This window comes from Oncorhynchus masou, chromosome 13 (assembly GCF_036934945.1).
Source record: "Oncorhynchus masou masou isolate Uvic2021 chromosome 13, UVic_Omas_1.1, whole genome shotgun sequence".
In the NCBI taxonomy this organism is placed as follows: Eukaryota; Metazoa; Chordata; class Actinopteri; order Salmoniformes; family Salmonidae; genus Oncorhynchus; species Oncorhynchus masou.
In genome coordinates, this window is record NC_088224.1 from 49,021,168 (window position 1) to 49,043,030 (window position 21,863).

At 43.0% G+C, this 21,863-nt stretch overlaps 1 protein-coding gene across 4 annotated transcripts in view; it reads right to left on the reverse strand.

The window, feature by feature from the left end:
* Nucleotides 1-21,863, reverse strand: part of LOC135552472 (protein furry homolog) — a 250,025-nt gene that overhangs the window by 193,014 nt on the left and 35,148 nt on the right. For all 4 annotated transcript variants that reach the window (XM_064984132.1, XM_064984129.1, XM_064984130.1 and 1 more), the window contains exon 2: nt 6,517-6,716. In XM_064984132.1, coding sequence (XP_064840204.1) covers nt 6,517-6,716 — 200 coding nt within the window. The remainder of the gene's footprint in view (nt 1-6,516; nt 6,717-21,863) is intronic.

Below are 21,863 nucleotides of genomic sequence, written 5' to 3' on the forward strand. Positions count from 1 at the left end.
GAAGCTGCTTCTGTTGCCTCTCGTGTAGCTCCTGCCTGTTAACACGCTGCTCGGTCCGTGTGTGGTGGGTGATTCTGTAACAATGTTCTTCGTTTGTCGAAAGAAAGTCGGACCGAAATGCAGCGTGTTGGTTACTCATGTTCTTTAATGAAACAAATGACGATACACGAAATAACTTATAAATACAAAAAAAAAAAAAACGGAACGTGAAACCTATTACAGCCTATCTGGTGAACACTACACAGAGACAGGAACAATCACCCACGAAATACAAAGTGAAACCCAGGCTACCTAAATACGGTTCCCAATCAGAGACAACGAGAATCACCTGACTCTGATTGAGAACCGCCTCAGGCAGCCAAACCTATGCAACACACACCCCTAATCAGCCACAATCCCAATAACTAAAAAACCCCACTAAGAAATACAACAAACAACAAACCCATGTCACACCCTGGCCTGACCAACTAATTAACTAAAACACAAAATACTAAGACCAAGGCGTGACACCTTGGTGTTTTTCCTAATTAGTTGCATTACAACCTGTAATTTAAATAGATTTTTATTTGGATTTCATGTAATGGACATACACAAAAATGTCTAAAATTGGTGAAGTGAAATGAAAAAAAAATGACTTGTTTAAAAACATTCTAAAAAATATGTGCATATGTATTCACCCCCTTTGCTATGAAGCCCCTAAATAAGATCTGGTGCAACCAATTATCTTCAGAAGTCACATAATTAGTTAAATAAAGTCCACCTGTGTGCAATCTAAGTGTCACATGATCTCAGTATATATACACCTGTTCTGAAAGGCCCCAGAGTCTGCAACACCACAAAGCAAGGGGCACCATGAAGGCCAAGGAAATCTCCAAACAGGTCAGGGACAAAGTTGTGGAGAATTACAGATCAGGGTTGGGTTATAAAAACATATCTGAAACTTTGAACATCCCACAGAGCACCATTAAATCCATTACTAAATATTTGAAAGAATATGACACCACAACAAACCTGCCAATAGAGGGACGCCCACCAAAACTCACAGACCAGGCAAGGAGGGCATTGATTAGAGAGGCAACAAAGAGACCAAAGATAACCCTGAAGGAGCTGCAAAGCGCCACAGCGGAGACTGGAGTATCTGTCCATAGGACCACTTTAAGTAATTCACTCTCCAGAGCTGGGCTTTATGGAAGAGTGGCCTGAAAAAATACATTGCTTAAAGAATAAAATAAGCAAACACGTTTTGTGTTCACCAAAAGGCATGTGGGGGACTCCCCAAACATACGGAAGAAGGTTCTCTGGTCAGATGAGACTAAAATTGAGCTTATTGGCCATCAAGGAAAATGCTGTCTGGCGCAAACCCAACACCTCTCATCACCCCGAGAACACCATCATCGGCAGGGACTGGGAAACTGGTCAGAATTGAAGGAATGATGGATGGCTCTAAATACAGGGACATTCTTGAGTGAAACCTGTTTCAGTCTTCAAGAGATTTGAGATTGGGACGGAGGTTCACCTTCCAGTAGGGCAATGACTCTAAGCATACTTCTAAAGCAACACTTGAGTGGTTTAAGGGGAAATATTTAAATGTCTTGGAATGGCTTAGTCAAGGCCCAGAGCTCAATCCAATTGAGAATCTGTGGTATGACTTAAAGATTGCTGTACTTCCGCAGAACCCATCCAACTTGAAGGAGCTGGAGCAGTTTTTCCTTGAAGAATGGACAAAAATCCCAGTGGCCAGATGTGCCAAGCTTATAGAGACATACTCCAAGAGACTTTGAGGAGATGAATAGTTACATGCGCTCAAGTTTATAGTTTTTTTTGTCTTATTTCTTGTTTGTTTCACAAAAAAATATTTTGCATCTTCAAAGTGGTAGGCATGATGTGTAAATCAAATGATACAAACCCCCCAAAATCTATTTTAATTCCAGGTTGTAAGTCAACAAAATAGGAAAAATGCCTAGGAGAGTGAATACTTTCGCAAGCCACTGTATGCTTGAACAATCTAAATCAATATTACCCTAAAACCAGTCAGTGTGCTACCCAGCATGCAACAGTCTCTATGTCTCCAGGCTTGACACTTGACCTTCCTCTGACCTAGGGTCATGACCTCACTTCCCCCCATGCCACCGAGGAACTCCCTGGATCATGAAACTGCTCTGCTTATATTTGTATTAATATTTACTTATTCATGGCAAACCCATTGAAACCAGTGTCTCATTCATAAGAGTGCCCTACAGCAACACAATAATTAAATACAATATAAAACAAAACAGCAATTAATACAATGTCAAATAAAAATACAGCACAAAATGTAAGAAAAGCAGTTACATTCTTCAGCTACGAGGTCCACAATCAACACTTTAATTTCCCATGCAGCACCAGAACATCCAATTGTAATGAGTTTTGTAAATTGTTCCAGCAGCGAGGCACATTAAAACTAAAGTTGATTTACCTAATTCGGTGGAGACCTGAGTAACCTCAAGAGTTAACCAACCCTGTGGACGGGTTTGGTAACTCATGTTTTTATACTTCAACAATGAAGTTACGTAAGTCGGAAGCTTGAGTAGTAGAGCTTTGTAAACAAAAGAGGAATAGTGAAGTGATCTACGGGACTGAAATGAGGACCAGCCAACCTATTGATACAGGATGCAGTGATGAGTATTAAAACCGTGACCTGTGATAAAGTGAAGGGAACTATGGTAGATGACGTCCACAGGCTTAAGAGTAGTGGCTGCTGCATTCTGGTAAATGGTGTCACTATAGTCAAGAACTGGCAGGAAAGTTGACTGCACAATCTGCTTCCTGCTGTTTAGGGTGAGTCAAGATCTATTTCTAAATCTTAGCTTTTAACTAGCTTATCAGTATGTTTGTTAAATGTTAAATCCTTGCCAATCCAAATGCCCAGATATAGGAACCCAATGGAAGGGAGAACCATTCAATTATTAAATATTGAAGTCCATCTGAAAATATTTTTGCCAGAATTAGAGAACAACATACAGTAGTAGTCAAAAGTTGACACACTTACTCATTCCAGGGATTTTCTTTTTTTTAAACTATTTTCTACATTGTAGAATAACAGTGAATAGATTGAAACTATGAAATAACACATATGGAATCATGTAGTAACCAAAAAAGTAGACTTGATGACAGCTTTGCACACTCTTGGCATTCTCTAAACCAGCTTCATGAGGTAGTCACCTGGAATGCATTTCAATTAATAGGTGTGCTTTCTTAAAAGTTATTTGTGGAATTTCTTTCCTTCTTAATGCGTTTGAGCCAATCAGTTGTGTTGTGACAAGGTAGGGGTGGTATACAGAATATATCCATATTTGGTAAAAGACCAAGTCCATATCATGGCAAGAACAGATCAAATAAGCAAAGAAAAATGACAGTCCATCATTACTTTAAGACATGAAGGTCAGTCAATGCGGAAAATTTCAAGAACTTTAACGTTTCTTCAAGTGCAGTCGCAAAAACCAACAAATGCTATGATGAAACTGGCTCTCATGAGGACCGCCACAGGAAAGAAAGACCCAGAGTTACCTCTGCTGCAGAGGATAAGTTCATTAGAGTTAACTGCACCTCAGATTGCAGCCCAAATAAATGCTTCACAGAGTTCAAGTAACAGACACATCTCAACATCGACTGTTCAGGGGAGATTGTGCGAATCAGACCTTCATGGTCGAATTGCTGCAAAGAAACCACTACTAAAGGACACCAATGAGAAGAAGAGACTTGCTTGGGCAAAGAAACACAAGCAATGGACATTAGAACTGCAGAGTAGGTGAACGGATGATCTCCACATGAGTGGTTCCCACCGTGAAGCAATGAGGAGGAGGTGTGATGGTGTTGGGGTGCTTTGCTGGTGACAGTTCTTGATTTATTTAGAATTCAAGGCACACTTAACCAGCATGGCTACCGAAGCCTTCTGCAGCGATATGCCATCCCATCTGGTTTGTGTTTAGTGGGACTATTATTTGTATTTCAACAAGACAATTAACCAAAAAACAACTCCAGGCTGTGTAAGGGCTATTTTACCAAGAAGGAGAGTGATGGAGTGCTGCATCAGATGACCTGGCCTCCACAATCACCCAACCTCAACCCAATTGAGATGGTTTGGGATGCGTTGGATAGCAGAGTGAAGATAAAGCAGCCAACAAGTGCTCAGCATATGTTGGAACTGCTTTATTTTGAATTTTTATTTATTTAACCTTTATTTAACTCGGCAAGTCAGTTAAGAACAAATGATTATTTACAATGACGGCCTACCCCGGCCGCCCTATGGGACTCCCAATCCCAATATGATGCAGCCTGACTCTTGGAAAAGCATTCCTCATGAAGTTGGTTGAGAGAATGTCAAGAGCGTGCAAAGCTGTCATCAAGGCAAAGGTTGGCTTCTTTGAAGAACCTCAAATATAAATAATATTTTGATTTGTTTAACACTTTTTTTTACATGATTCCATATGTGTTATTTCATAGTTGATGTCTGTACTATAATTCTAAAATGTAGAAAAAAAAATTAAGAAAAACCCTTGATATGTGCAAGACAAAGGAGCTGATCGTGGACTAAAGGAAAAGGAGGTCCGAACGGGCCCCCATTAACATCGAAGGGACAGAAGTGGAGCAGGTCGAGAGTTTCAAGTTCCTTGGTATTCACATCCCCAACAAACTGTCATGGTCCAAACACACCAAGACAGGTGTGAAGCGGGTACGACAACACCTTTTCCCCCTCAGAATGCTGAAAAGATTTGGCATGGGTCCATCATCGAGAGCATTCTGACCGGTTGCATCACTGCTAGGTATAGCAACTGCTCAGCATCCAACCGTAAGGCACTACAGAGGGTGGTGCGTATGGCCCAGTATATCACTGGGGCCAAGCTTTCTAATATTCAGGACCGATATACTAGGCAGTGTGTGAGGAAGGCCCAAAAAATGGTCTGTTCTCTCTGCTACCGCAGAGCAAGCGGTACCGGAGTGCCAAGTCAAGGACCAAAAGGCACATTAACAGCTTCTATCCCCAAGCCATAAGACTGCTGAACAACTGAACTAATCAAATGGCCACCCAGGCTATTGACATTGACACCCAAATCAAATCAAATCAATCAAATTTTATTTGTCACATACACATGGTTAGCAGATGTTAATGCGAGTGTAGCGAAATGCTTGTGCTTCTAGTTCCGACAATGCAGTAATAACCAACAAGTAATCTAACTAACAATTCCTAATCTACTGTCTTATACACAGTGTAAGGGGATAAAGAATATGTACATAAGGATATATGAATGAGTGATGGTACAGAGCAGCATAGGCAAGATACAGTAGATGGTATCGAGTACAGTATATACATGTGAGATGAGTATGTAAACAAAGTGGCATAGTTAAAGTGGCTAGTGATACATGTATTACATAAGGATGCAGTCGATGATATAGAGTACAGTATATAGGTATGCATATGAGATGAATAATGTAGGGTAAGTAACATTATATAAGGTAGCATTGTTTAAAGTGGCTAGTGATATATTTACAACATTTCCCATCAATTCCCATTATTAAAGTGGCTGGAGTTGAGTCAGTGTCAGTGTGTAGGCAGCAGCCACTCAATGTTAGTGGTGGCTGTTTAACAGTCTGATGGCCTTGAGATAGAAGCTGTTTTTCAGTCTCTCGGTCCCAGCTTTGATGCACCTGTACTGACCTCGCCTTCTGGATGATAACGGGGTGAACAGGCAGTGGCTCGGGTGGTAGATGTCCTTGATGATCTTTATGGCCTTCCTGTAACATCGGGTGGTGTAGGTGTCCTGGAGGGCAGGTAGTTTGCCCCCGATGATGCGTTGTGCAGACCTCACTACCCTCTGGAGAGCCTTACGGTTGAGGGCGGAGCAGTTGCCGTACCAGGCGGTGATACAGCCCGCCAGGATGCTCTCGATTGTGCCTCTGTAGAAGTTTGTGAGTGCTTTTGGTGACAAGCCGAATTTCTTCAGCCTCCTGAGGTTGAAGAGGCGCTGCTGCGCCTTCTTCACGATGCTGTCTGTGTGAGTGGACCAATTCAGTTTGTCTGTGATGTGTATGCCGAGGAACTTAAAACTTGCTACTCTCTCCACTACTGTTCCATCGATGTGGATAGGGGGGTGTTCCCTCTGCTGTTTCCTGCACATTGACTTGGTACAGTACCCCCTGTATATAGCCTCGTTATTGTTATTTATACATTTCTTGTTAAACTTTTATTTATTTAGTTAATATTTTATTAACTATTTCTTGAACTGCATTGTTGGTTAAGAGCTTGAAGTGAGGATTTCACGGTACGGTTGTATTCGGTGCATGTGACGAATAAAATTGGATTTGATTTGAATTAGTAGGTGTTTCCAAACTTTTGTAAAGCAACAAAGTTAGACTGTAGCTTTAATAGCGCCTGGTTTACAGCTGTGGCACATGGACGGACAGATGGACACAGACAGACACGGATGGACAGATGGACAGACAAACAGATAGATATACAAGGCAAACAGGTTGACTCACCAGCGGCTCGGCCATGATGATGCGTATCTTGCGCTCTGACAGCGTGGTAAAGTTTACGAACAGGCTCTTGAGGACATACTCCCCAGGCCGGCTCTCCGGGTCAATGCTAATGGGCATCATGGCTGGAGGACCCTTGTCTCCTTGGGGACTCAGCACTGGAGGGATGGGTGGCTTACTGTATCCGGTTCCCACTGGAGACGCTGGGGACACACCACAACACACAGGTTAGGAAATTACGTACATTTGACATATTCTACCTGTAATTGTATAAGAGCAGCAATGTACTGTTGCTAGTAGTGTCCTCCGTCGTTAAGGACGTTTTAGGCAGGTTGTATCAGGATGTTTTGTTAACTTTTATGTTTTATTTTATTTGTATTCAATTTTTTTCAATTTCTTTTATTGAATATTAAAACATCCATTCTACAGTACTTGCAGTGAAGCCACTCAACATTTACATTACATTCAGTCATCTAACTTTTATTTATCTGTTATTTTACCAGGTAAGTTGACTGAGAACACGTTCTCATTTGCAGCAACGACCTGGGGAATAGTTACAGGGGAGAGGAGGGGGATGAATGAGCCACTGGGGATTGTTAGGTGACCGTGATGGTTTGAGGGTCAGATTGGGAATTTAGCCAGGACACTGGGGTTAACACCCTTACTCTTACGATAAGTGCCATGTGATCTTTAATGATCTCAGAGACACCGGTTTAACGTCCCATTCGAAAGACGGCACCCTACACAGGGCAATGTCCACAATCACTGCCCTGGGGCATTGGGATATTTTCTTTAGACCAGAGGAAAGAATGCCTCCTACTGGCCCTCCAACACCACTTCCAGCAGCATCTGGTCTCTCATCCAGGTACTGACCAGGACCAATCCTGCTTAGCTTCAGAAGCAAACCAGCAGTGGTATGCATGGTGACCGTGGACACCTTTGTTTAACTCCTCTTGACAATTCAAAACTCTGAGAAGTAGCCTCTATTTATTATTTTACACCTGGCGTTACTATACAATCCCTTTTCCCATTTTATAAGAGACTCACTGAAATAAAAAATTCCATGAATTTCTAAAAATAATCCAGTCTTACTTTATCAAAGGCCCTTTCAAAATCTGCTAGAAAAACTTGGCCTGGCTTCTTAGATGTTTCATGGTGTTCTATTATTTCTAGCAGTTGTAGTATATTATCTCCAATGTATCGTCCATGTAAAAAACCTGTCTGATCAGGATGAACAATACCTGGTAATGCTATGCGTTTCGCTAGTATTTTTGCATTAACGTCTTTTCAGCAACAAGAAAAATGCATTTATATCTGGTTGTAACTGACAAGATAATAAACAAAATATGACGTCGTTCGCAGTACATTTTGATGTTGTCATGAAAAAGATATCTATACATCATATGCCAAATTTTGCCCACTGGATACCGTGGGAGGACACGCCATGCATTTTGCTGCAGCATTTAATATTTGATTCAGTGCCTCCACTTTCTGGTTTTTGAAAGTGCTTTTATTGAAAAGTTCCGGCAGGGAGAAAATAACTCCAGCAGAGAGTAGAGGTGAGGATAACAAGCTGGAGCATTTCTCTCCCAATGCTCCACTGCAATAGCCATCTGATCTGACCTCATCTGTAGCTGGCTAGGGAAATTAAAACTGCTACCAGCTAGCTGCTAGCAGCTGGTGTTTTCATCTGCTATTCAAGATGTCATTGCCCTCTGAGGAAAGAAATCTCTTACATGTGACCGTCATTCAGCTAACGCTATGATACAGGCCTGAGTTTAATCACTGACGGCTTGGCCCGGCCCAGAAAACACATAAACAACTGGCATATTAATTTGACTTTACCTCACAGTTTCACTGTTTCACTTCAGCTCCCCATAAACAGAAAATGTTGCTCGAAATAGCCAAAGAGCCGTGTGCTAACGCCTAATAGGGGTGTGAAATGTTCCCTTAGCATGGATTACCTCATCCAAGAATTATACTTCTAGGTCAGTGAACTGGGGTATATCTGCTGGATAAAAGTGTGTGTGTGTGTGTGTGTGTGTGTGTGTGTGTGTGTGTGTGTGTGTGTGTGTGTGTGTGTGTGTGTGTGTGTGTGTGTGTGTGTGTGTGTGTGTGTGTGTGTGTAAGAGTGGACAATTATCTAGCAGTGGCAGCCTTACTACACAGTGTTTATTGTTAGTATCAGGGGCCATTAAAGCAGATCAGTCACATATCAAATCCCGGACTCTCTAGTTGGCTACAAAAGCCTTCTCCATGGCCTCAGGCTGATGAAGACTCCCAGAAAACACAATCACCACACAACATTATCTCAACCTTGATCCCAACGTTGACCTCAATGTGCTTTTGCTACTTTGTAACACTCTCACTCTGACATAAAGTATGATTTCAACCCCAGAATACACTCTCGGAAACATGAATTACATTGTTGTAACACAAAAACTAGTGGAAACTGGGCTGCCACCAACTTGAAGGAGATGGAACCTTAACCTTAAATATTGAACCACATCATCCTGAGACATTTTGAAACATTACATGGTGTGTTGGAACACCACTTAATCAAGTATTGTGCAGCACCTTGCCAGGGACTGGGAGTATTAACAGAAAAGGTTGAAAACACTAGTCCTTTTTAGTGCAGAATTAGATACCTTCTCTTTTGGTGTCGTTTCCTCTCTCTAAAGCTTCTAAACACCATTATTATGTTTTTAGTCCTGTCTAGTGCAGAATTATCACATTTTCAGAAGTGTCTAAATGTTTAACATTGTTCTATTTATTTGATAATTTGCCATTATATGTTATTTTGCAGGCATTGTCAAGCACAGTGTTCAAACCACCAGCAGTAATTGGAGGTTGAACTGCAAGAACTGAGGATTCGGCACTTCCATTGACGTTGTTGTTGTTCTTCTTCTAGGCTTAAGGGCAGACTACACCTATTGGTGTATTTACGCCACCTACTGTACAATCCATTATAGTAATACAAAATACCACCCCATTCCACTATTTAACCCTATCTAATCTTACTCCAGGCCAATGGTCTGGAAGGACAAAACATTACCACTCTACACCCCCCACAACTCTTCTGCAGTAAAACCTCGCAATCCCAAGAACGTCTCTGCAGCTGCCACCACAACCTCTATTTTCTGTGACATTCCATTTCTGCAGTACAGTTGACAAACATAGCTATGAATGCTATGAAACCCATCTTACTGAAGCACATACTATTCCCAGCCCTCTCTGTAGGTCTCTGCTTACTCACAAGAATCCTTTCAGGATCCCTCACCATGTACCCAATCTTCCTCTACCACTCTCCTCACTGCTTCAGCATACGACACTGTCTGTACTACTCCGACCCTGGCAATCTCAACCTGCCTTTCTCTCACTAGACACCTCCAATCTCCAGCCCCATGGGCACCCCCGCAGCTAACACACACAACTTTCTCTACCGATATTACACATTCCTTCGTCTCATGCCCTCCTTCACACTTCTCACATCTAGGAATCCCCCTCCTACACACTGCTGCAACATGACCATAAGCTTGGCACCTAAAAAAGCTTAGTATTTTCAGAACAAAAGCTCTCATGGATTAACTGAACATCCTAACTTGACCTTGTCAGGGAAAGACTGCATCAGACAATGTCTTCTCCGTTTCATCACGTATTTCCACCGGGTCTGAATTCTATTTCAGCTGATCCCCCGAAACACTTAATAACACCCCCGTTATCACTCCTTTCAATGGCGCCCTGCTCCTATGAACAAAGCAAGTCACAGTTCTTGTCCCTAGTCGAGTGGTCCACAGCACCCGGAGCACTTTTCTGGACGGAAGAAACACAATACATCATCACGAGTCGACTTCGAGTTACTTTCACCGACTCAACAGTCCTCAACCTCTTCTCCACCCAACCTGACATCACATATGAATCAGCCAGAATACAAGGATGTATTCTTTCCAATAAATCTCACTCCCACTGGGCCAGATTCATTCTTGTCATCATCGGGATGAGGCTCAAACTTGATGGTCCTCACTGCACCTGCCTCCACAGGTACTTCATCCTCACTCTCGTCAGGTTCCATCACAAAGCTACTGGAGCATGTATCTGTCTTTTTGCACTCGACTCCAACCTTCCTCACCACACCGCTTCCCTCTGCACTCAGCTTCTTCTCGGCGGTCATCCCGGCACCTATCTTACCCTTCATCAGATCTTTTAGAAGGGTTGTGCATTCCCCCACTCCATATTTACTCATAATAGGTTCCACTATCTTACCGTTGACGTCCATCATCTTTTGTAGCTTTTCTCTTTAATGTTGTGCCATCCATTGACAATCACCTTCTTCTTCTTTGAGGTTTATTGGCACTCATATGGTGTATTGCCGCCACATACTGTACGGGGTAGTAAAAATAAATAAATAAATAAAATAAATACATAAATACACTGTTGTTTGATGAAGTATATATATATATATATGGTTTGGACATACGGTCTCACCTCATAACTCATATGTCCAAGTATTACATAAGTTGGGAGAAACACTTCATCAAACAACAGTTAAACCAATAGGCTTTGCTCCTTCTTTCCATCTATCATTCAATTCAAGCAACGTGAGTCTACCACTCCCGGAATGTTATCCCTAAACCACACAGGCTCTATGTCCAACGAGACATCAGAGATGACACATTTAACCGGTGCCCTACTCTGAAAATCATAGCTGTCAACATCATACGTCAACATCTTGCAGAGCCACAGAGCGTTCTCCTTTTGCTCTTTGATACACACGAAATCAACATCATACTGTTCCTGGTCACTCTGACCAATTCCACTTAACCCAATTCATCCTTCACCATTTTCTCCATTTAGTCCTCACTTTTCGCCACCATTTACGACGACCCACTTTCTCGTCCCTAAAATCCATTGACAATCATGAATGTATGGAATGGGTGCTGTCCTCATTGAACATCAATTTGTCTGATGGTTTTGATATTCGTTCATCATGAATCATTGCACCTCATTGCACAACAAGATTAATAGCAATATAGAAATATACTTTGATTTCTTCAAACATGCATAGGAAAGAAACATTGTGTGAAAGAATCATCGTCGACTGAAAATGTTGAATTACCAACAATCTTCTAAAAACAGAGTCATGTGGTGAGATAGGAAATGCAAGGAGATTAAAACCAAAAACTGACAATGAGTTCAATCACTATTGTCTCTCTCTTCATGAAAGATTTAGCAACATATTAGGCTGGATTTACATTATTTTGGTAAAACTAAATTAACAAATCATTGAACTGACTTGCATACATATTTTGTAAGATCTTTGGGGGGTATTTTGACACAGTTATGAAATGACAGGAGATACAGAATGTTTTATTTTTTATTTTTTATTTCACCTTCATACAACCAGGTAGGCTAGTTGAGAACAAGTTCTCATTTGCAATTGCGACCTGGCCAAGATAAAGCAAAGCAGTTCGACACATGCAACAACACAGAGTTACACATGGAATAAACAAACATACAATCAATAATACGGTAGAACAATCTATATACAGCATGTGCAAATGAGGTAGGATAAGAGAGGTAAGGCAAGTAATAGGCCATGGTGGCAAAGTAAATACAATATAGCAATTAAACACTGGAATGGTAGGATGTGCAGAAGATGAATGTGCAAGTAGATATACTGGGGTGCAAAGGAGCAAGATCGGTAAATAAATAAAAACAGTATGGGGATGAGGTAGATTGGATGGGCTATTTACAGATGAGCTATGTACAGGTGAAGTGATCTGTGAGCTGCTCTGACAGCTGGTTCTTAAAGCTAGTGAGGGAGATGTGAGTCTCCAGCTTCAGTGATTTTTGCAGTTTGTTCCAGTCATGGCAGCAGAGAACTGGAAGGAGAGGCGGCCAAAGGAAGAATTGGCTTTGGGGGTGACCAGTGAAATATACCGGCTGGAGTGCGTGCCACGCGTGGGTGCTGCAATGGTGACCAGTGAGCTCAGATAAGGTGGGGCTTTACCTAGCATAGACTTGTAGACAACCGGTAGCCAGTGGGTTGGGAGACGAGTATGAAGCAAGGACCAGCCAACGAGAGCCTACAGGTTGCAGTGGTGGGTAGTATATGGGGCTTTGGTGAAAAAACTGATGGCATTGTGATAGACTGCATCCAATTTGTGGAGTAGAGTGTTGGAGGCTATTTTGTAAATGGCATCGCCGAAGTCTAGGATTGGTAGGATGGTCAATTTAACAGCATGAGTGAAGGATGCTTTGTTGCGAAATAGGAAGCCGATTCTAGATTTAATTTTGGATTGGAGATGTTGAATGTGACTTTGGAAGGAGAGTTTACAGTCTACCCAGACACCTAGGTATTTGTAGTTGTCCACATATTCTAAGTCAGAACCGTCCAGTGTAGTGATGCTGGACGGGCGGGCAGGTGCGGGAAGCGAAAGGTTGAAGAGCAGGCATTTAGTTTTTACTTGCATTTAAGAGCAGTTGGAGGCCACGGAAGGAGATGGCATTGAAACTCATCTGGTGGATAAGGTAACACGGTGTCCAAAGAAGGGCCAGAGGTATACTGAATGGTGTCGTCTGCGTAGGGGTGGATCAAGGAATCACCAGCAGCGAGAGCGACATCATTGATGTATACAGAGAAGAGAGTCGGCCAGGATTGAACCCTGTGTCAACCCCATAGAGACTGCCAGAGGTCCGGACAACAGGCCCTCCGATTTGACACACTGAACTCTGTCTGAGAAGTAGTTGGTGAACCAGGCGAGGCAGTCATTTGAGAAACCAAGGCTTTTTAGTCTGCCAATAAGAATGTTGTGATTGACAGAGTTGAAAGCCTTAGCCAGGTCCATGAAAACGGCTGCATAGTAAGGTGTCTTATCGATGACGGTTATGATATCGTTTAGGACCTTGAGCGTGGCTGAGGTGCACCCATGACCAACTCTGAAACCAGATTGCATAGCAGAGAAGGTACGGTGAGATTCGAAGTGGTCGGTAATCTGTTTGTTAACTTGGCTTTCAAAGACTTTAAAAAGGCAGGGTAGAATAGATATAGGTCTGTATCAGTTTGGGTCTAGAGTGTCTCCCCCTTTGAAGAGGGTGATGACCGCGGCAGCTTTCCAATCAATGGGAATCTCAGACGATATGAAAGAAAGGTTGAACAGGCTAGTAATAGGGGTTGCAACAATTTCGGCAGATCATTTTAGAAAGAGAGGGTCCAGATTGTCTAGCCCGGCTGATTTGTAGAGGTCCAGATTTATCAGCTCTTTCAGAGCATCAGCTATCTGGATTTGGGTGAAGGAGAAATGGGGGAGGTTTGGGCGAGTTGCTGTGGGGAGTGCAGGGCTGTTGACCGGGGTAGGGGTTGCCAGGTGGAAAGCATGGCCAGCCGTAGAAAAATGCTTCTTGAAATTCTCAATTATTGTGGATTTATCGGTAGTGACAGTGTTTCCTAGCATCAGTGCAGTGGGCAGCTGGGAGGAGGTGCTCTTATTCTCCATGGACTTTACAGTGTCCCAAATTTCTGTTTGAAAAAGCTAGCCTTAGCTTTCCTAACTGCCTGTGTATATTGGGTCCTAACTTCCCTGAAAAGTTGCATATCACGGGGGCTATTCAATGCTAATGCAGAATGCCACAGGATGTTGTTGTACTGGTCAAGGGCAGACAGGTCTGGAGTGAACCAAGGGCTATATCTATTACTGGTTCTACATTTTTGTAATGGAGCATGCTTATTTAAGATGGTGAGAAAGGCACTTTTAAAGAATAACCAGGCATCATCTACTGACGGGATGAGGTCAATGTCATTCCAGGATACCTCGGGCCAGGTCGATTAGAAAGGCCTGTCCACTGAAGTGTTTTAGGGAGTATTTGACAGTGATGAGGGGTGATAGTTTGACCGCAGACCCATTACGGATGCAGGCAATGAGGCAGTGATCACTGAGATCTTGGTTGAAAACAGCAGAGGTGTATTTGGAGGGCGAGTTAGTTAGCATGATATCTATGAGGGTGCCCGTGTTTACGGCTTTGGGGTGGTACCTGGTAGGTTCATTGATAATTTGTGTGAGATTGAGGGCATCAAGTTTAGATTGTAGGATGGCCGGGGTGTTAAGCATGTCCCAGATTCGGTCACCTAGCAGCACGAGCTCAGAAGACGGATGGGGGCAATCAATTCACATATGATGTCCAGGGCACAGCTGGGGGCAGAAGGTGGTCTATAGCAAGCAACAACGGTGAGAGACTTGTTTCTGGAATGGTGAGTTTTTAGAAGTAGAAGCTCAATTTTTTGGGTACAGACCTGGATAGTAAGACAGAACTCTGCAGGCTATCTCTGCAGTAGATTGAAACACCGCCCCCTTTGGCAGTTCTATCTTGGCAGAAAATGTTATAGTTAGGGATGGAAAGTTCAGAGTTTTTGGTGGTTTTCTTATTAACCTCTTGAAACTCCCCATCCCGGATCCGGGATTGTGACTAAGCCTCAGGCTCATTAGCATAACGCAACGTTAACGATTTCTGAAAATCGCAAATAAAATTAAAATAATGCGTTTGCTCTCAAGCTTAGCCTTTTCTTAACAACACTGTCATCTCAGATTTTCAAAATATGCTTTTGAACCATAGAAATTGACTAATTTGTGTAAGAGTATGCTAAGCTAGCATAGCATTTTGTGTAGCATGTAGCACGCAACATTTTCACAAAAGCCAGATAACCAAATAAATAAAATCATTTACCTTTGAAGAGCTTCTGATGTTTTCAATGAGGAGACTCCCAGCCACATACCAGATGCGCAGTGTTTCCTGAAAGCGTCTGTGTGTAGGAGAAATCGTTCCGTTTTCTACATTGCGCCTGGCTACCAAAACGAACCGAAAATGCAGTCACCTACAACGTGAAACTTTTTCCGGATTAACTACATAATATCGACCGAAACATGGCAAACGTTGTTTGGAATCAATCCTCAAGGTGTTTTTTCACATATCTCTTCATTGACATGCAGTTCGTGGAAGCTTGCTTCTCTCTCTGTGCCCCATGGAAAAATACTGGCAGGTGACTTTTGCGCACCAATTTCGGCGCAGGACACCGGGCGGACACGTGGTAAATGTGGTCTCTTATGGTCAATCTTCCAATGATCTGCCTACAAATACGTCACAATGCTGCAGACACCTTGGGGAAACGACAGAAAGGGCAGACTCATTCCTCTTGCGTTCACAGCCATATAAGGAGATCATGAAAGACAGAGCCTCAAAAATCCTTGTCATTTCCTGGATGCCAAGTCATCTTGGTTTTGCCTGAAGCTCACGTTAAAGGGCACGCACAGAGAAGATATTTGTATTTCTGGACACGTCAGAGTGTTTTCTTTCGAACAGTAGCAATTATATGCATAGTCGAGCATCTTTTTGTGACAAAATATCTTGTTTAAAACGGGAACATTTTTCTTCCAAAAATGAAATAGCGCCACCATAGGTGTAAGAGGTTAAGCCAGGATTCAGACACGGCTAAGACATCTGGGTTGGCAGAAATGCGCTAAAGCAGTGAATAAAGCAAACTTCGGGAGTAGGCTTCTAATGTTAACATGCATGAAACCAAGGCTTTTACGGTTACATAAGTCAACAAATGAAAGCACCTGGGGAGTGGGAGTGGAGCTAGGCACTGCAGGTCCTGGGTTGACCTCTACATCACCAGAGGAACAGAGGAGAAGTATGAGACGTTTATGGCTAAAGGCTATAAGAACTGGCTGTCTACTGGCTGTCTGTCACGTTCAGAACAGAGAGTAAAAGGAGCTGGTTTCTGGGCACTATAGCATAGATTCATGGCATAATGCACAGACAAAGGTATGGTAGGAAGAGAGTACATTGGAGGTAAACCTAGGCATTGAGTAATGATGAGATAGATATAGTCTCTAGAGCCGTTTAAACCAGGTGATGTCATCGCATATGTGGGAGGTGGAACAACATGGTTGGTTAAGGCATATTGAGCAGGGCTAGAGGCTCTACAGTGAAATAAAACAGTAATCACTAACCAGGACAGTAATGGACAAGGAATATTGATATTAGGGAGAGGCATGCGCAGCCAAGTGAATTGGGTCCAGTGAGTGGTTGGGCTGGCTGGGGACACGGCGATTCAGACAGTTAGCAGGCCGGGGCTAGCAAGCTATCAGTTAGCAGGCCGGGGCTAGCAAGTTAGCAGAAGGGCCTTAGAGGGACGACGCGATGGGGGAAAGTCAGTTTTTGCCTCCTCGTGCGGTGACATCGATAGACCAGTCGTGGAATTTAATAGGGTTCCAAGTAGCAGAGGGGTCCAAGTCCAATTGGCAAAACGGGTATAGTGGTCCAAGAAACTGGTCAGTTAACAGTCCAATATGCTAGCAGAATGGGCTTTCAGGGGATGTCGCGCCTGAGGGGCCTGTTGGAATCCTTGGGCAGATTATGTCGGTATTCCAGTCGTGAAGGATCGACGGGGTTCCGTTCCCCGTGCCGGCAGAAGGGGTCCGGATATTGTAGTCGAGGAGTAGGCTTCAGGAGTAGCCCAGGAGCCCTCACCAGGAGATTGGCCTAGCATGGGCAAGCTCCAGGCTAATTGGTTCTTGCTCCAGGACGGAAACATTAGCCAAGAGTAGTCAACCCGGGTTGCGGTTAGCTAGCTGCGATGGTCCAGATGAAAAGGTTCAGAGTTTGCGGTAGGAATCCAGGGATATGGAGAGAAAAATAGGTCCAGAATGCTCTGGTTTGAAACGCGTTGTATGAATTGGCGAGAGCTTTCCGAGCTAAAGTTAGCTGATGACCGCTAGCAGTGGTTAGCTAACTGATAGCTGGTAGCTAGTTAGCTAGCTATCTTCAGTTGAGGGATTCCAGTTCCGGTGTAAGTAGAAATACTTTAGAAAAAAAACAGATCCACACCACATTGGGTGAGGAGGGTTGCAGGAGAGTATTTTGAAGTCGAGGTTTAGGAATAATTTCTTACAGTGTGGCTGTGTGGTTGAAATGGTGTGGTGTGTGGTGTGAAATGTATCATCTTACTGTCCCTCATATTTTTAATCTGTCCAAGTAAAGCATAAAAAAATAAACAAACATATTCTCCATGGACCCTTATCATCAGTCAATATTTAGGCTATAAAGCATTTGCATTTCTAATCCATTGATTGTACGAGAAACAGTTTTTTTGGGGTTGGGATGCTGTCACAAGAGGTTACACTATGAACAAGCCATTATACAGTGAACAAGCCATTATACATGCTATGAATGCTCATAAATTCTTTATAAATTACTATAAATGTTTATGAATTGTTCACATGTTGAAATACAAGAGTTTAAGCCCTTTGAGTAACAGACGCACTACATCGAACAACAGATAGTCCCCCCAAAAAGGTCAAAAGGAAGTATGTTCTGAAGTGATATAAGAAAGATAGGAAACATTTGTTATTTTTCAGACATTTATTTAACCCCTTATTTTTGGCACTAAACAGTCTGCTGGTTGTTATCCTGTGACCGACAGATTCGATCTTAGTTAGCAAAATTTGAAATTGTGTTTTTTACATTGAATAAATGTAGAGACTCAGAGCTAGAACATGGTATATCATACACCACAGTTGAGGAACAATGGGAAAGTAATTCTGCTTTGAAAGTTGATGAACTTGTAACCCCACTTTTGAGAAAATGGCCTTTGAATGTGTTGGTAAACCTAATGGAGAGCTCTTTTTTGTCTACACCCATTAAGCTTCGTTCACATTCTCTTAATTAAGCCTTAGCCCCAAACATCTCTTTAGGGATTCACATGTGAGGACATGTTCTCAACAGAGTGAGCACGGTAGTGTACTAAACAACCAAAGATTTCAAGATTATAGGCTGGTTAATACTACGTCTATCGACATGTCTGGAGACAGTTGTCGCAGTGACATCATGAACATTCTATTGTTCTCCAACATCAAACTTCTTGTTGTCGTTAGGAAAAAGTAGTCCAAAATAGCATAACTGGTGTATTTTAACACCAATAATTTAACACCCAATCATTTAAAAATCTATTTAGTATATGTCAATCTAGCAAATCAGGCAACTACAAGCAACTTTCTAAACAATGTTTTGGTTCGTTTCTTGCTTGCTAGCTAACGTTAAGTACCACTTGCCGTGAGGTAGCAGAGAGAACAGTCTATTACTAGGGTGACTGGAGTCTTTGACCATTTTTAGGGCCTTCCTCTGACACCGCCTGGTATAGAGGTCCTGGATGGCAGGAAGCTTTGCCCCAGTGAGGTACTGGGCCGTACGCACTACCCTCTGTAATGCCTTGCGGTAGGAGGCTGAGCAGTTGCCATACCAGGCAGTGATGCAACCAGTCAGGATGCTCTCGATGGTGCAGCTGTAGAACCTTTTGAGGATCTGAGGACCCATGCCAAATGTTTTCAGTCTCCTGAGGGAGAATAGGCTTTGTCGTGCCTTCTTCACGACTGTCTAGATGTGTTTGGACCATTCTAGTTTGTTGGTGTCATGGTTCCACCTGTCACCAGAGGGCGGCAGAGACCATCCTAGAGACACGGAAGACACACAGGTGTGTCCTATTAACTCATTATGATTTCCCTGTTAAAAGAGGTGTGTTTTCTGTTGTCCTTTGCTGAAGTTTGAATGGTGTGTTTTGTGCGTTTGTCTCCTAAGTGAGTTTTCGAGACTTAGTGTTTGTTGTTTTCCCAGTGTTTTTGTGATCCTTACGTTACCATTCTCAGTAAAGTATTATATTTACCCTTAACCACTGATCCCTCGTCTGGTCTCTTCACCATGTCACCATTGGTGTTGTGGACACCAAGGAACTTGAAGCTCTCAGCCTGCTCCACTACAGCCCCGTTGATGAGAATGGGGGTGTACTCGGCCCTCCTTTTCCTGTAGTCCAAAATCATCTCCTTTGTCTTGATCACGTTGAGGGAGAGGTTGTTATCCTGGCACCACACGGCTAGGTCTCTGACCACCTTCCTATAGGCTGTCTCATCGTTATCGATGATCAGGCCTACCACTGTTGTGTCACTGGAAAACTTAATGATGGTGTTGGAATCTTTCCTGACCATGTAGTCATGGGTGAACAGGGAGAACAGGAGGGGACTGAGCACGCACCCCTGAGGGGCCCCAGTGTTAAGGATCAGTGTGACAGATGTGTTGATACCTACCCTTACCACCTGGGGACAGCCCGTCAGGAAGTCCAGTATCCAGTTGCAGAGGGAGGAGTTTAGTCCCAGAGTCCTTAGCTTAGTGATGAGCTTTGAGGACACTCTGGTGTTGAACACTGAGCTGGAGTCAATGAATAGCATTCTCACATAGTTATTCCTTTTGTCCAAGTGAGAAAGTGCAGTGTGGAGTGCAATAGAGATTGCGTCAACTGTGCATCTGTTAGGGTGATATGCAAATTGGTGTTGGTCTAGGGTTTCTGGGAAAATGGTTTTGATATTACCCATGACCAGCCTTGCAAAGCACTTAATGGCTACAGACGTGAGTGCCACGGGTCGGTAGTCATTTAAGCAAGTTACCTTAGTGTTCCTGGGCACAGGAACTATGGCAATCTGCTTGAAACATGTTGGTATGACAGACTCCGTCAGAGACAGGTTGAAAATGTCAGTGAAGATACTTGCCAGTTGGTCAGCGCATGCTCGGAGTACACGTCCTGGTAATCCTTCTGGCCCTGCAGCCTTGTGAATTTTGACCTGTTTAAAAGTCTTACCCATATTGGCTACAGAGAACGTGATCACATAGTCGTACAGAACAGCTGATGCTCTCAGGCATGCTTCAGTGTTGCTTGCCTCGAAGTGAACATAGAATAATTTAGCTTATCTAGTAGGCTCGGGTCACTGGGCAGCTCGCGTCTGTGCTTCCCTTTGGAGACTGTAATAGTTTGCAAGCCGTACCACATCTGACGAGCGTCAAAGATGGTGAAGCACGATTCAAGCTCCTTGAAAACGGCAAATCTACCCAGCATCTCTACCCTCTACACTTTTGCGGATGTTGCCTGTAATCCATGGCTTCAGGTTGGGTCACTGTGGGGACGATGTCATCGATGTACTTATTGATGTAGCCAGTGACTGATGTGGTGTATTCCTCAATGCCATTGGAAGAATTCCGGAACAAATTCCAGTCTGTGCTAGCAAAACAATTCCATAGCTTAGTATCTGCATCATCTGACCACTTCCGTATTGAGCGAGTCACTGGTCCTTCCTGCTTCATTATTTCTTGTAAGCTGGAATCAGGAGGAAATAATTATGGTCAGACTTGGGCGAGGGAGAGCTTTGTACGTGTGTCTGTGTTGAGTGAAGGTGGTCTAGAGTTTTTTTCCTCTGGTTGGACATTTAAATGCTGGTAGAAATGATGTAAAACGGATAAAATTGATGACCTACGATTAGGATTATCCTACCAATGGGACATTAAAAACTGTAAAATCTTATGTTTCACCGAGACTTGGCTGAATGAAGATACGGACAATATAGAGCTAGTGGGATTTTCCACTAGACTAGAGGTCGACCAATGAATCGGAATGGCCAATTTATATATATATATATATATATATATATATATATATATATATGTTAGTGTTTTCTTTCCAAAGCTGTCAATTATATGCATAGTCGAGCATCTTTTCCTGACAAAATATCTTGTTTAAAACGGGAACGTTTTTCATCCAAAAATGAAATACTGCCCCCAGAGTTTCAAGAGGTTAAGAACACATTCTTATTTTCAATGACGGCCTAGGAACGGTGGGTTAACTGCCTCGTTCAGGGGCAGAACGACAGCTTTTCACCGTGTCAGCTTGGGGGATCCAATCTTGCAACTTTACAGTTAACTAGTCCAACGCAATAACGACCTGCCTCTCTCTCGTTGCACTCCACAAGGAGACTGCCTGTTACGCGAATGCAGTACGCCAAGGTAAGTTGCTAGCTAGCATTAAACTTATCTTATAAAAAACAATCAATCATAATCACTAGTTAACTACACATGGTTGATGATATTACTAGATATTATCTGGCATGTTCTGCGTTGCATATAATCTGACTGAGCATACGAGCATACAAGTATCTAAGTATCTGACAGAGGTGGTAGGCAGAAGCAGGCGCGTAAACATTCATTCAAACAGCACTTTCGTGCGTTTTGCCAGCAGCTCTTCGTTGTGCAACAAGCATTGCGCTGTTTATGACTTCAAGCCTATCAACTCCCGAGATGAGGCTGGTGTAACCGAAGTGAAATGGCTAGCTAGTTAGCGCGCACTAATAGCGTTTCAAACGTCACTCGCTCTGAGCCTTGCAGTGGATGTTTCCCTTGCTCTGCATGGGTAACGCTGCTTTGAGGTTGGCTGTTGTCGTTGTGTTCCTGGTTCGAGCTCAGGGAGGTGCGAGGAGAGG